Source organism: Porites lutea, chromosome 7 (genome assembly GCF_958299795.1).
Source record: "Porites lutea chromosome 7, jaPorLute2.1, whole genome shotgun sequence".
NCBI lineage: Eukaryota > Metazoa > Cnidaria > Anthozoa > Scleractinia > Poritidae > Porites > Porites lutea.
Genome location: NC_133207.1, coordinates 5,867,959 through 5,882,133, shown reverse-complemented (window position 1 = coordinate 5,882,133; position 14,175 = coordinate 5,867,959). Strand labels below are relative to the sequence as shown.

The following is a 14,175-nucleotide window of genomic DNA, read 5'->3' as shown; positions in this document are numbered from 1 at the left end:
TTAACCCTATCACTCTTAAGATTGAAAAGCTCATTTCTTTTTTGACAGTTTGGAAGTATAATTAAGATGTTATATGAAGACCACATATCCTCGTCGATTGTTTTCTTAATTCTCATAACCTGTCTCCTTGAGATTGTGTTAAAATGATGAAGAGAATTCAAATCAATGCTGGTCCCCCTTAGGAACGGCAGGGTTAAAACGGTTCTTTTACAGAGCAGATGTATAAAAATGTAAACAACATTTATAAAATTCAGTTGGTGAACTAGCGCATTGTCAGATAGTAGACGTTCTTGCTGCCCACAAAAACAGGTACATAAGGCAGATTTAATGGCATTTGCGGACAAAACAACCCTCCATTTAGCGATTTACATAAGTGAACAAATTGTCATTGTCAACCTTTTTTTCTCATGAAATAGCGCAATTAACAAATTTCGCACAAAGCAATCAATGCATTTGTTTCTTGAATTACGATGCTCAATAACATCAATCAACAAGTTGAAATAAATATGAAATTCAACTTGGCCCGCTTCAAAAGTCATTCGCTGCTAATTACTACCCATTATCACGGGAAAATAATGGAACCAATGTCTCATGGAGGTTACCAAACAACATCAACACCTCTTGGTTCAATAGTTTGTGTTTCCCCTTGTGATATACTTCACAGCTATGAAAAACAAGCTTAAACTTGACCTTGGATACTTCAAACCCTTTTCTGCAGTAATTAGGCTTCTTTGTTGCGATCAGAAAGCAACACCGGAAAATGATCCGCACTAATGTAGCATGGACATGTCAATTTGTTATCAAATCCCTTCATACTCTACTTGTATATCCCTTGGGGTAGTGGCAACACTGGAACTTGATTAAGAAGGTTACAACTGCGAACCCCCAATTAAACACTTCTGTATGTTTCCATTGACTTTGAAATTTATTCCTCGTGATTATCACAAATTGATTTTCGTATAAAACCGGAGCCTGTTCTGGACAGAAATCATTCCCAACATGAACAAGACGAAGTATCCTTGTCGTCAGTTAAACAGCAAGGCCATACAAAGTGCAGCATTATGCTTTGTGAGCCCGATAGTCGTTGGAAAGTGTAGTATTGTAAAAGCGCAATGCGTATGCAAAATCGACGAAGGAGGACTACAGAAAGCCTGGAATGACGTCTGTAGAACTAGAGACGCTTGTGATAAGGCCATTTGTGGTAAGAATCTTCTTTTCAATGTACTATGTTGCTTTTCGCGATTATAGAAGTTCTTTTTGCCTAAGAACGATGTTTATATCTCTTTCACAGGGGTGAGAAATGTAGCATTTTTCTTTGGAGCAATCAGTGCGCAAGGCCCCAAAAAAAGCCGAGGAAAAAAGGCAGCAACTTTGGAAGAGTACGAAAGCGAGGAAAGCAACGATGAAACATTGACATCAAGTCAAGTTGCAAGTACGGCCAGTCAAAACTGGATTACTGATTATCCGACCATCGTCAATGAAAAGTTATGCCCATGCATCAATTACTGGATAGCCTTAACGACGCCAAATGGTGCCCCGGCCAACCCCCTTGTAATCCACCGAGCGCTCTTGGAATGCGACGTGGAGACTGTGGCACAACAGGTATTAATTGTAAATGTTCAATGACACATCTTTTCTTCAGTGTATTTCGTGAACCAATTTATACCATCATATTTGAGACTTGAGCTTTTTTTCTGTCCGTTTTTAATAACTTATCACTAAATACCATTCGAAAACCAACTTAACAACATACACGGAGAAAACATCTTGAGAAAAGGGATATCCATCTCATGATAAAGTTGGAAAATTCGTAGTCATTATTCAATATTTACACACATTCAAAAATACAAAATAAGCAGACTCAAGTTTTTTAACAGTGCCACTGTTCTGTTCTGTTTTCAGGTACCCTGTTATGAAGGAAAAGAATCGGCGGCTATGAAAGAACTGTTCAGGGTATTGAAAGATCATAAAAACCAAATGATTCAGGAATTAGTGAACGCTTCGTACGGACATTGCTTCCGGAATGAAATGGACAGCTTGCTGGGCGAAGAAGATTTTATGGACACGCAAGACTGTGGGACAGAGAAGGTGGCTAGAGTTTGGCTCACAAATTCGTGCTTCGGCTCCACTTTGAAACGTTCAATCACCAAGCTTCAAGATGCAAAGTTACAGATCGATATGTTTGGCTTTCACACGGACAATCCACAGAGTGGAGATGAAGAAACACGACTTTCGGATAAACTGACTGTGCTCGTGAACGACATAGGACTGGCAATGAAAAAGATGGAGTACGCCCTCTTTCGCGGAAAAATGTACAAGAAAGTTCCATCGGCCAAGTACACTTTCGCTTACAAATGCGAAGTTCGCGTTTTCATCAATAGCCTTGCAGCGAACGAGTTCTTTAAAGCACGACTGCTAAAGGACATGAGAAAGATAATCGACATCCTTTCCGACCCAGACTGCGAGGTGATACGTCCGATCTCCATCGACTACAATCTCATCGAGGTAGATGGTGGACACTGTTGGTCCATCAAAGAAAGGCGCTTTGTTAATAACCCTATTGCAGACGAGAAGATGGGCGTCATTTCACCGAGAGCGTTTACCAGGTACGATCCAGACAAAGAGCCCGACCCAAAATACTTCAAAGAGATTTTGGAGAACAGCCTCTCACAAGCGGAAATACGTGAATTTTGCGAGGATTTCCTCAAGCTGCTCAACTTCAACAAGAAATGCCACAAGGATAAAGTTCCCTGTCTAATTGGTGATGCAAACAGTGGCAAAACGAGCCTTTTCCATCCCATTCTCGGTATCGTGCACCACACAAACATTGCAACAATCACCAAGCAGAGGGTATTCAACAAGGCCATGATCTCGAAATCCACCGAAGTGATCTTTATTGACGAGGCCTCCACGTCAACTATGGACATTGACGATTGGAAGATCTTAACCCAGGGAGGCTACACCGCATGCGATGTGAAGTATCAAACAGCAAAGTCCTTCATCAATCGCTGCCCCATGCTCTTGACAGCACAAACCAAATTGCAGTTCAAACCTGAAGACCAGCCCGCGATGGATCGTAGACTTCGAAACTACAGCTTCAAAAGTCTCCCGGCTCCCAAGAAAAGCGCCACGGCATGGCTGCGAAGACATCCGATGGAGTGCATCGTGTGGGCTGCAGCGCAAGCCAGGGCATGCATGACATCAGCTTCAGAGGACGAGCTAAGTGATGAGGAAAGCGCAGATGACGGAGTATTGGCAGCGACAGACAAGGAACAGATTCGCGCGTTGTGCATGGACGAGGTACTGGACGAACGTGATGGTTCACCTGTAGGAATGAGTGTGCAGGGTGCAACGGACGAGACTGAGGATGATTCGGACGCGAGTAGTCAGAATGACCAGACCATCAGTGCATTGAGACGAGTTATGGAGCAGTGCTCTCAGACGTCCCTCCGACACCGCCAAGTTTCAGCAATGTTGCAAGCGCGACTAAGCGAGCGAGACAGACAGAGGCAGGCAGAGGAAGCGGTGTACCGACGCAGACAGGAAAATCTCTTGTCGAAAGGAGTCGCACGCGAACATGTGGCCCTACTTCCGAGGGATACATCGGAACCCATGCCGACACAAATTGAAAACGATCTGACAGCCTTCAGGCAGCAGACTCTCCAAGAAGACTTGAAGAGAAAGCGAGAAAGAGCACTTGCCGCCTTCCAAACACCCTGGCTACTAGAAATGGAGCAAGAACTACACAAGCTCACCAGGACCCTAGAGATGTCAGACATGAATCAGGAGAGAAGGACGTCTATGGAGGCCTATCGCGAGGTCTTGCAAGATAAGCTGAGGCAGTTTCACGAGAACTATGGTACGGCCGGTTGCCATTTCGCCCTGGAGCAACGAAAGCGATCATGCGTCACCCTGGGTCTCCTGAAGAAAGAGCAAAGGTTTCTTGTCACCCGCCTCTTCCAAGTCCTGCCGACCGAAGACGAGTCGGGCGAATCTTTCAGATCGGATGGTCACAGAGATGGAAGCACCACCTACAAAGAATCCTTGGATGCCGCACCTTCAATTACAGACACACTTGCAGTCACCTCGGTGCAAGGAACCACCTCAGAGGACGAGATTAGCAGTGACGAAGACGTCTTCATAACGCCATTGCCGCGCTCGCAAACGTCCAGTACAGCCCCTCCCAAGTGTCACCGACGAGCCACTACCAGTGACTCCAGGAAGCGAAAGGGCGCTTCCTCGAGCCAGCAAAGCAAGAGAATCAAACCATTTCGTCAAACAAACAAAATAGATAACTTTCTCAAGTCAAAATTAGGTTATTTTGTGTAATACGACAATAAAACGATGCTTGTGATGGTCTGAGTCATATTGTTGCTTGCCTTTGTGGTTATATTTCAAGGATGTCTTTTTACTGTGGAGTAAATGTAAAGTTCTAGGGTAAGTTAGAAAGTGCTAGGGTAACTAAGAAAGTGATCCGAATCTTCGCGCTGCACGGCTCAGCAGTGAGTTGGCTGTCCTTCCCTTTTGAAAACGAAATTCGCTATCGCTGAGAATTGCTTTCCATTGACCGTAGCCGTATCGCTCAATGCCTGCTTTAAGATAATTGTCTTCTTCGGGGCTGAACATCAGACTCTTTTTTCTCGCCGGGAAACGTGACACTATAAACGCATTTTCCCGCTTTAGTCTCGGGACACCTGAAAGACGCTCGGGTGGTGTCGTTTCTCCCTCGTCGTTAGAGGAAGTATCAGTTTTGCTACCATTTCGATCTTCAGAAGACGCAGAATCGCCTGAAAGCCTCGAGCGCACGTCTATTTCAAGCTCTGACCCTTTGTCTCCATGCAATCTTTCCAAATATTCATGTGCTTTACTTGCCACCTCGCGCGATCGCTGCTTCTGATAGTGAACCCTTGCAACAACAGAGCTATGTTTCTGGTCCTCGGAGATTGTGCTCTGCGCGCTCCTGCTCAGCTTTCTAGAACTCGCGGTCTCCACTATCTGTCGATAGCGAGTCGGGTGAACGTACTTTCCGGTTGCATCAAAGACCAGTTTACTCATTAGCCCTCCCAGCTTTTGGTGCTGCCCTCCATTTCTTGTGACCAATACAAAGTCGCAGGTCGGTCTGAGTAGGGGGCGAATGTGGTTGATGTAGCCATCCAACACTTGCATGCTCGTCTCAGTCAGGTAAAGAGAATCGAAGCCATATTTGCCAGCCGTTTTGAACATTTTCTGGTCTACAAATCCACCGTTAGTCTTGGCTTTGTTCACCATTTCCACTGTTAAGTACTGATATGTCATGGGGCGCGAGCCCTTAACCTTGATAAATAAATAGACGGCCACAAATTTGGTAGCAAAAGATAAATCTATTGGCAAAACAGCACCAGGTTTCTCTTTGCATGATTTCAGCACGCTCTCGTAGCGCGGCAGGTAGCGACCCACGACTTCCAACAGTTCTTCTAGTGTGGCCCAGTGCCCTTTGGCTTCTAAGGCATCGATGTCGAGCTCACTGGTCCACTGCAACCGCATCATTTTGGAAACGGTTTTGCGCACTTTTTTCAAGTAAATTTCCGTTGAAGTCAGCCCCCTCAATACCGATTCCGATGCTCCATTCACTTTTCGATAATCCACCAATTCTGCAATGGCATCCAAGTAGCCTATGCGTCCGGCGTGTCCGAGGTTCCAATCATCCTGCATCGTATCAACAAACTTAAAAAGGAGATTAGGTGAACATAGACTAAAGTCCACAATGTCAAATGTGACCTCCTCTTCGTCCTCGCAACAAAATTTGAGAAACTTCAAGCACTTGCTAACGATCTGTTGTGCTTGTCGATCACTTTTACAGCCTCCACCACTGCCAGTGAGCCACGAAAAAAAGTTCTTGGCAATTTTGTTCGTAGGATCAAAAGAGGCAATTGCCCTGCTTTTACGCGGTGTAATCTTCTGATCACTGGCTTCACATTTGCTGGTTTCATCGACTTTTAGCGTATCGATTTGAGCACTGTCTGGCTTCTCGTCGAAGTAATAGTACCAACTGTGTTTGTTCTTTACGTGTTTTCTACAGCCTCTTTGCGTAGTGAATCCATCGTGCTTACAAATTTGCACTGGGCAGTGAAAAAGACCATCACAGTCATCCTCTTCTAAGTGAAGTCTCTTTGGTTTAGGCGATGCATTCGCTAACTTTGACCAGTTGACATCCTTGCCTCGTTTGTTCATCTTAAGCATTAGCTTGAAATCGATATCTTTCTAAAGTATGCATGCACTTATACTAGCAAAAGGGTCCCCAAGAGATCATCCTATTCGCCAATGAGATATTTGTTAGCCCATCTCTGCCCACACTTGGTCATTCTTGCCCCTTGTCCCATTGTTTTCTTGTCCGTATTTGGTACACAATTAATCAAAAGAAACAAAGACACAAGCCTGAACTTGCGCGGGCAAGCCCGAACGAGATTAAGCATGTAGCGGGCAAGTCTCGTACTTAACTTGATTGTTGAAGGATATATGTTTTGACAAATTTGTATAGCGGAGGTGAAGGACAGTAGTTTCAGATAGCCTACGATAAATAGGAACTATTGTTCCCTATTCCTTTTTACACTTTGCGCAAGATGGAACGCTAGTTCCTTTGTCACAAATTCGGAACCTGTTCCCATTTATAAGCGGAACATAACACTCTTATTGAGGAACAAAAAACCACCTCGATTAGGAACAATTCCGTTCCTGTTGGGCATGAATAGGAACAATTTGAACCGAAAGGGAACAAGGCGTTCCGAAAAGCAGTGGATATGCCAGTAAATAGGAACAATTTGTTCCTTACTGTGTAGAGCGAGAAATTAGATTGGGAACATTTGTTCCCCAATCACTTCCAAAGGAACATGAAGGGAAATCGGAACTGTTGAAAGAGGAACTTTTGTTCCTGAAAGGATAAAAGAGGAACCAGTTGTTCCTTTTGACTATAATGAAAAGGAACTTTGTGTTCCAATTTGCTGCTAACGGACCAGATTGGTCCGAAATTTGCCGACCTTTGTTCCTATTGTGCAAATAAAGTTCCTTTATTGTGCGTTCCTAGGTTGTTCCTAAAGCAATTAAAGGAACAAATATCAAAAACGCGCGGAACACTACGTTTTTGAAAAAGAGATGTTTCCTCGTGTCGCGTCACTTAAAATCAAACTTTGAAAGTTTCCTCATGTAAAAAACGGCCTGACAATACTGAGGACAAAAATGCAATTGAAAACTACGGTGTTTTAACCTGAAATGTTGCTATCATTACTTTTGGGGAATGTATATGATGGCCTCCAGCAACGCCACCACCCATAAAATATACCTTATCTTGTTGAGAAGCTAAGATCAAAGGCTTTCCACTGAAGGCAAAATCGTTTCGAAATACTGCAACATATCGAAACCTCTAGGGAGGGGTTCCTTCAACCACCGCTTGTAACACGGTGGGAGTAAGAATTTGCGAGTACGTCCGAGGGTTAAGGGCTGCAAGAGGTTATGGTACCGCGTCAATTAGTTTAATTGGCAGAGCATCGGTCTAGAGAGCACACCCCTTTGGCTGAGACCCGCTCTAATCTTTATAAAATAATAATGATAATACTACTACTACTACTACTACTACTACTACTACTACTACTACTACTAATAATAATAATAATAATAATAACTGAGAAACGAACTCGTAATACTGCTTTTGTCCCACAAATGGTTTGTCTTCGAAGCACAGTCAAAAAAAAAAAAAAAAAAAATGTTGTGCTTGCCACGAAAGATGGTCATCATAGAAGACGTGAAAACAGTGTCTATAATTAGTACTTCCGTGGTTGACCCCGTTCTAAATGAATTGACACTTACGTAATGAAAGAAGGTTTTGATTTCTTGTTGTTTCTTCCTAATCATTTGAAAATCAATTAACCAGGAGTTAAATAAATGAAAGATATCAAGAGGCAAAAACAACAAAAACATGAAACCGTTGACCTCATGATACTAGATCACTGACGTATTTTTTATTAAGCACAAGAGTAACCCTTTTTTCTTATCTACTCACTGGAGATCACGCATTGAAACTTTTGTAATTTACACTATCCAACATCACCGACATGTAACTTCGTTGAAACACAATTTAATATGAGGGAGAATGCTTCAAGCCTCACACTTTCAGTCATATCCGGTTTCCTGTTATAAGTATGTTGTCAATCAATCAATTTTAAAGACCTGAGCTGACGCCTGACTCCAATTCCCGTGGTTTACCGAAAAGTCAATACAAAAGGTAATAAATACTGGAATACGTCTAAGAAATTCAAATGCGTGTGCGTATGCTTGTGCCCTCTAACAAGTAAGGCTGCATTCAACGAATTTTAGCTTCATAGGTAAGTGCGATGTTTTCTTATGTCTCCTATTGAGTTCAGGATTAATGTCTTCTCACGCTTTTAAGGAAAAACAAGGAAGCGCTCACAGCGACATTCAGTCTCGCCTGCTTGGAAATTAGATCGAGAAATGAGGAGGCAATTAATTCTACACGAAACATGATTTACTCGCTAAAGCTTCTTTTACTTCCTAGTTTATTGACGTGGATACTTTTTATTTGTTTCTGAATTGATTTAGTACGCGTGTTAGCTACAACCGGAAATACCTCTCCGATCGCAGGCTATACGCGTGTATAAATACACGAAAATTATAGAGGCTCGATTTCAGAGAAATAACATCATTGCCAACTCTATTCTAGTATTTATGTTTCTCACGTAGTCCTCGAGTCTCATAGTACACACCCTTATAGTAGGGGCAGTGCACCGTTGTTCATACCACTCGTCACTACCTTCAAATCGATGTTGTTTGCACAAATTCTATTATTATTATTACTATTATTATTATTATTATTATTATTATTATTATTATTATTATTAGTAGTAGTAGTAGTAGTAGTAGTAGTAGTAGTAGTAGTAGTAGTAGTATTACTATTACAATAATTATTATTATTTTTTAGGAACTTTTTGAAGAATTAGGAATTTAGGATTACAAGATTTTATTCTTTTTTACTGTTTTTTTTTTTTATATCAGAGATGGATGATTCTCTTTGTAATGACTTTATTTAAAACATTGGACTGCTTGCTCACTTTAAATAGAACATTGCATGGCCGCTTGGAGATACGAAATTTCTATTTTCGTGTTTAAAAATATCAGTCACTCGTTGGCTGCGCTCATTCGTGAAATATTTGTCAACACTCGAAGAGATATTTCGTATCTTCGCCCGGCCATATATTATCCTCTATTTAAGCCATTTAACAATCAAAACTTTTGAATCTTACACCTTGAAAAATCACCCCGCCCGAGGCGAATCTCTATAATCACCTAGTTAATTGCGTTCGAGGTACGAGAACACAACCGCTAATTTCCCTTGGGTGTTCTGTGTATTATTGGGTGTCCTGTGCATTTAACAAGAGAGGTTTTGGAGATTGCATTTTCGTCGACACACATTTGCCTCACTTTGAAGTGCTTACTCACGTTTTGTCTCACCTTAACGCGCTAACTCACGTGGTGTTTCGTGTGTCCTCGGCGTTCATCTGTCAAAGGTTTGCTGAGATCTGATATTCTGTCTTCGTAAAGCGTTCATCTTTTAAAAAGTTTGCTGAATCCTCGTAAAGCGTACATCGATCCGTGTTTGCTGAATCTTCCAAAGAGTTTATCTTTCAGAGGTTTGCTGTTAAATTTTACTTTGGATTAAGCATTCACATTTTTCAGCATGGTTCGTCACTGTCTTTGAAAAATGTGTGCGACTCCTGGTGCATGCGTCAAACCGGGTTTAGTTCGACTGCCTTGCTTTGTGCCACAAAGTAAATCTACTGAGTTGTGTAATTCGGCGGCTGTTGTGTCACAAAGTAAATCTACCGAGATGTGATGCTCGTTGGCGCCATTTTATTATGACTTGTGATATCTTCGGCACCGGACAAACAAACACTTTAACTCTATGCTATTTAATAGGAAAAACTTATAAACCAGCCCAAAGTAGCGCCACTCTCGAGTCACTGAAATCAACACGCTCAACCAAGTTACTGGAAAAGTTATTGACGTGAGCCGCACACACATTCTACGTAAGGCTTAGACAGGGTTAGTGCTAAATTTGAATTCAGATGCGAAAGCTTTTAAAAAAGTAAATTCAATTTAATTCATTTTGTCAACAAGTTGATGATTGGGTGCTCTGAAAAATAACAGAGAAAATTATCCGAAGAAATGTTTTTGAAGAAAGAAAAACAATCCCGGGTTAAGCGCTAATCGGCCTTTGAACAACTGCGCCCTGTAATCGCGCCAGTAGTACAAAAGTTAAAATGTTCTATTTACACGCCCGATGCACTCTGGCCAGTGTCTTCTCCGATTACAGGCACTTGAAACCGAACCATACGATATCTTTTCAAAATCTTCTTACAATGATACTAAGTTTAAATAGAGGTTTCGCTGTACGCAACCCTTACGTTCCAAATATGCCATAATCATATTTATCTATCGCAAGAACCATCCAATCTTCCCCCTCAACTGTTACCTGTACGCCTAACAAACATATCGAACGCACATCTCCTAGGCTACAATTACTCCTAGTTATTATCAATAAAATGTGTATGTGTCTGTGCACGGGTCTACATACAATAATCTTCCAAACAATGTATCATGAATGAAATGATTAGACTTGTAGTTAATTCGACCACACCCATAATTATTCTAACAGCATGCAACAAGAAAGTCTTTTGCGTGCTCATTAACACGCTGTGGAATGGTGGTAATTTGCTCTCTCAGTCCGTTGTTGTATCCTCTAAAGCCATCCCCCACATTTTCTTGATTAATCTTAAAATCTGTCTCGACAGTTACGGTTGTCACGGCAGTTATGCAAACCCTCGACCTCGTCTCGAGTTCGCATAACTATCTCGGATTCTCCCAACAGCATCTCGGGTATATATCAGACTTTGTACTGATTAAACGCCTGTAAAATCTTTCTTTGTTCCTTTCCTGTTTTCTATATATATTTTTCTCTTATTTTGTTTGGCTTTCATCTAACCGGCTTTTTTATTTATTTGTTTACACATGTATTATTTACGTATATTATTTTATATACTATATTAACAGTTTTTGGTTTTTGTCTGTTTGTTTGTTTATTTTTGTACAGTATTCCTCTTTGATCTGGTCGCTGGTATCACTTGGAAGCCACTTGCAACTAGCAGGAAAGCACTTTCCTTCCACCTTGACTTTGATTCGCAGACGGCAGATACAGAACCTCTTGTTCAACCATGGATTTTAAACCCATCTTTACTTCCATAATGTTATGGTTGATTTTAAGCTGTGTTTTACTAGACTACGCTGAAGGATTCATTTACACCAAACCTAAAAACAGAAGATCAAGAAAACAAAAGCAAACAAGAAAACAAAAGCAAACAAGAAAACACGCATCTATAATGAAAACGGCTATTTCGTTCTTTAACAGCAGGGTAGGTAACAGACTAAAATATAGTTAACAAAGCGAGCCATTTTTGAGTGAAAATGCATCTTTGACCACGTATTTCTTAAGGATAAAAGCAAAACCTCTAGATGAAATAAAGCAAAATACTTATTTATGTGTTATTTCACATGCCAAGCACAAACAATTACCAATTTTCTCCGTTTTAACCTGATTTATAATTTTGGGTAAAATCCGAGATGGTGGTGAAGATTGCGAACATGTTTGATGACAAAGTAAAGGCCTCTGGTAGCGCTACACCCATCTTGCGGAGAAGATGAAAGGCTTTCCACTGAACGCAATTTTTTTTTCGAAATAATACAACATATCAAAAACTCAAGGAAGGGGCTCCATCAACTCCCCCTAGCTGTACAATGGCGGGGGTATGACTGGGCATACTTCCGAGGGGAAACTAATCATTTCGGTTTTATTCGAAACTTAAAATCTGTTTATAAATAACCACACTGTAAAGTCACTAGCTGTCGAGACAAGATTCCTTTGAGTAATTTGCCTACGTGCACTAAAGTGGATGTTTTCAGTTAAGAAGTTTTGAGCAAATCGACCTCAGCTTAAGCTAAGCTTGAAAAGTAAAACCTTATGTAGGAAACATTTTAGTTATCATCATCATCATCATCATCATCATCATCATCATCATCATTATTATTTTCAATTCAATTTGTTTTTTTAAGCAAATGTCGTGCACCGATATATAACCCCTCACCCTCAAAACTGTGCTTCGCTTAAAATATGGCCTTGATTTTGGTTATTCATTTTGCAAACCTTCATTCACCGAGACAGCTAAAGGTTATTTTAGAAATTTGTAGTGCCGTTAAATTCCCAACATGCGTTTTCTAATTCATCGATAAAAAAATAAAAATAAAACGACTGCTAATACCTCCATCAGAAACACTTGTGAAGGCAAAATCACAACGACAAACCAGTGAGGGTCCGCCGGATTTTTTGTAGATCTTGATCAGTAAAATCTTAAACTTAAAACAGTAAACTGATCCTTGCGGCATGTCACAAATTATGTGTAATACAACCAGTTCCATTTACTATTTAATTCTTCACTCTCTTGAAAGTATATTTCTTCACATGCTCATTTTTTAGAATTCTGTACTCTGTTCTACACTAAAAGAATTCATCGACATCAATTCGCGTAGAAATTTCGATGATCTACCCTCCATCTACACACTATCAGCTCCACGACTCCGAACGACTACACAGTTCCTAGACTCTCGTGCAAAGTTCAGTTTTCAGATCACGTGACGAGTTTTCCCGCCACAATGACGCAATAATTTCCTAACACGACATGGAGAGTGATAGAAAAAAATAAAGAAAGAAAACAAATAAACAAAAACAAAAGTGGTGGATTATATTTGGTCGATATTTCGGTTTGCAACACAAATTACCTTCAACGAGGGCTATAAAAGAAAAATAGCCCCCGTAGAAGGTTTGTGTTGCAAACCGAAACTCGGGCAAATATATTTCACCACTTTATTTTTGTTTTCTTTCTTTATTTTTTCTATCAGTCTTCCTGCCGTAAGGATCATTTTACTGTTTTAAGTATAAAATTTGGTGCTAATTCTTCCAACTGTGTGCTTGTTTCTTTGTTTAGAGAGCGTCAAAGAAGCAAACCAACACGACCAGAACCTCATGGGATACCAAAACAGTGAAGAAGTTGTCTCCAAACGGAGGGCAATTCTAAGTTAAAGGGGTACACAACTTTCCCAAACCAATGAAAAAACATGAATAATTAGAATCAAGATCGACTCAAAGGTCATTACTGTCGAAGTGTTTTCCTTTGAGCATGTATAGAAGAGTATATGATAGCATTTGGACGGAAATTCAAAAGTCTATTTGCTTGTACTTGTTTTACTTATCCATTTTGTATTACAAATAAAGTAGATATAATTTTCCTGTTACTTGCGTTTGTTATTGTGCGTTTATCGTTATCATTATTATGATCATCATCATCGTCATCAAGTGGCAGTAATCATTGTTTTTTACCACAGCTTTAAAGTTTGTTCTCATTTGAAATGAGGCATTCTGCGGAAAGAGTCGAGTCTACCAGTATTTACCCGGCTACGGAGAAAAAAGGAAAAGTTGTCGTTACACGCAAGTACGGGAAACTGTTTTAAGATGCCTACTTGGCCCAAAATTAAAGAAAGAAAGAGAGAAAGAGAATGAATAATTAAAAAAATAAAAATGACAATAATAGTTAAGAAAATTTAAATTTACGTAGTAAATATCTCGTTCGTCCGCAATATATAAGCTATCATTTAAGTTGCGTCCAATTGAAAATACTGACCTTTGTCTATTAAGTGATTAAAGTATAAATAATAGGAGACTAATCTGGGAGGTGGGGTTGGGGGGGGGGGGGGAGGTTGGGACGAGAGGGCAGTGGCTTCGTTCACCACTCAATCAAGTGAAGAGCTTGCTTCCACGATGCGAAAGAGGCGCATTTTTTTTTTAATCAAAGCTACTGTTCATTGGAACGTTGGTGGATCTGTGGATCGATAGGGATTAGTATAAGGAGCTAATGTCAGTAGCGCTTGCAGGTTCCCAATACTTCGTCCCTGAAATCAATTAAAAAAAGTTATATAAATAGGCAAGCATTGAAAAAAGTTCGTGTCTATGGAAGACCTTGGGAAACTAAAGGAATGCAAAAAAATATAGTTGGTAAATACTGATTCACTGGAATCTGAAAT

The 14,175-nt window shown here is 40.6% G+C and overlaps 2 protein-coding genes and 1 long non-coding RNA gene across 3 annotated transcripts; 2 read left to right on the top strand and 1 right to left on the bottom strand.

Annotated features, from left to right (window-relative positions):
• Positions 1–569: 569 nt before the first annotated feature.
• Positions 570–4,329, top strand: LOC140944339 (uncharacterized). Its single transcript, XM_073393504.1, has 3 exons — positions 570–1,201; positions 1,292–1,602; positions 1,903–4,329. Exons 1-3 carry the CDS (start codon positions 1,000–1,002, stop codon positions 4,327–4,329), a joined length of 2,940 nt encoding a protein of 979 aa, XP_073249605.1. The 5' UTR covers positions 570–999.
• LOC140943566 (uncharacterized) lies at positions 4,313–6,228 on the bottom strand. The gene has a single exon (XM_073392666.1). The coding sequence runs from the start codon at positions 6,217–6,219 to the stop codon at positions 4,462–4,464; it is 1,758 nt and encodes a 585-aa protein (XP_073248767.1). The 5' UTR covers positions 6,220–6,228; the 3' UTR covers positions 4,313–4,461.
• A 2,075-nt stretch (positions 6,229–8,303) lies between these two features.
• On the top strand, positions 8,304–13,389 carry LOC140943051 (uncharacterized). Its single transcript, XR_012166586.1, has 3 exons — positions 8,304–8,354; positions 11,138–11,460; positions 13,087–13,389. It is a non-coding gene; the product is annotated as an uncharacterized lncRNA (long non-coding RNA).
• The last annotated feature ends 786 nt before the right edge of the window (positions 13,390–14,175 follow it).

What these genes read in the sequence shown, in the direction of transcription:
- LOC140944339 (XM_073393504.1), top strand. Translation starts at nt 1,000, where the DNA reads ATGAACAAGACGAAGTATCCTTGTCGTCAGTTAAACAGCAAGGCCATA. An exon ending in TTGTGATAAGGCCATTTGTG is followed by an intron (nt 1,202 to 1,291) that starts GTAAGAATCTTC and finishes TCTCTTTCACAG; the next exon opens with GGGTGAGAAATGTAGCATTT. An exon ending in TGGAGACTGTGGCACAACAG is followed by an intron (nt 1,603 to 1,902) that starts GTATTAATTGTA and finishes TTCTGTTTTCAG; the next exon opens with GTACCCTGTTATGAAGGAAA.
- LOC140943566 (XM_073392666.1), bottom strand. Translation starts at nt 6,219, where the DNA reads ATGCTTAAGATGAACAAACGAGGCAAGGATGTCAACTGGTCAAAGTTA.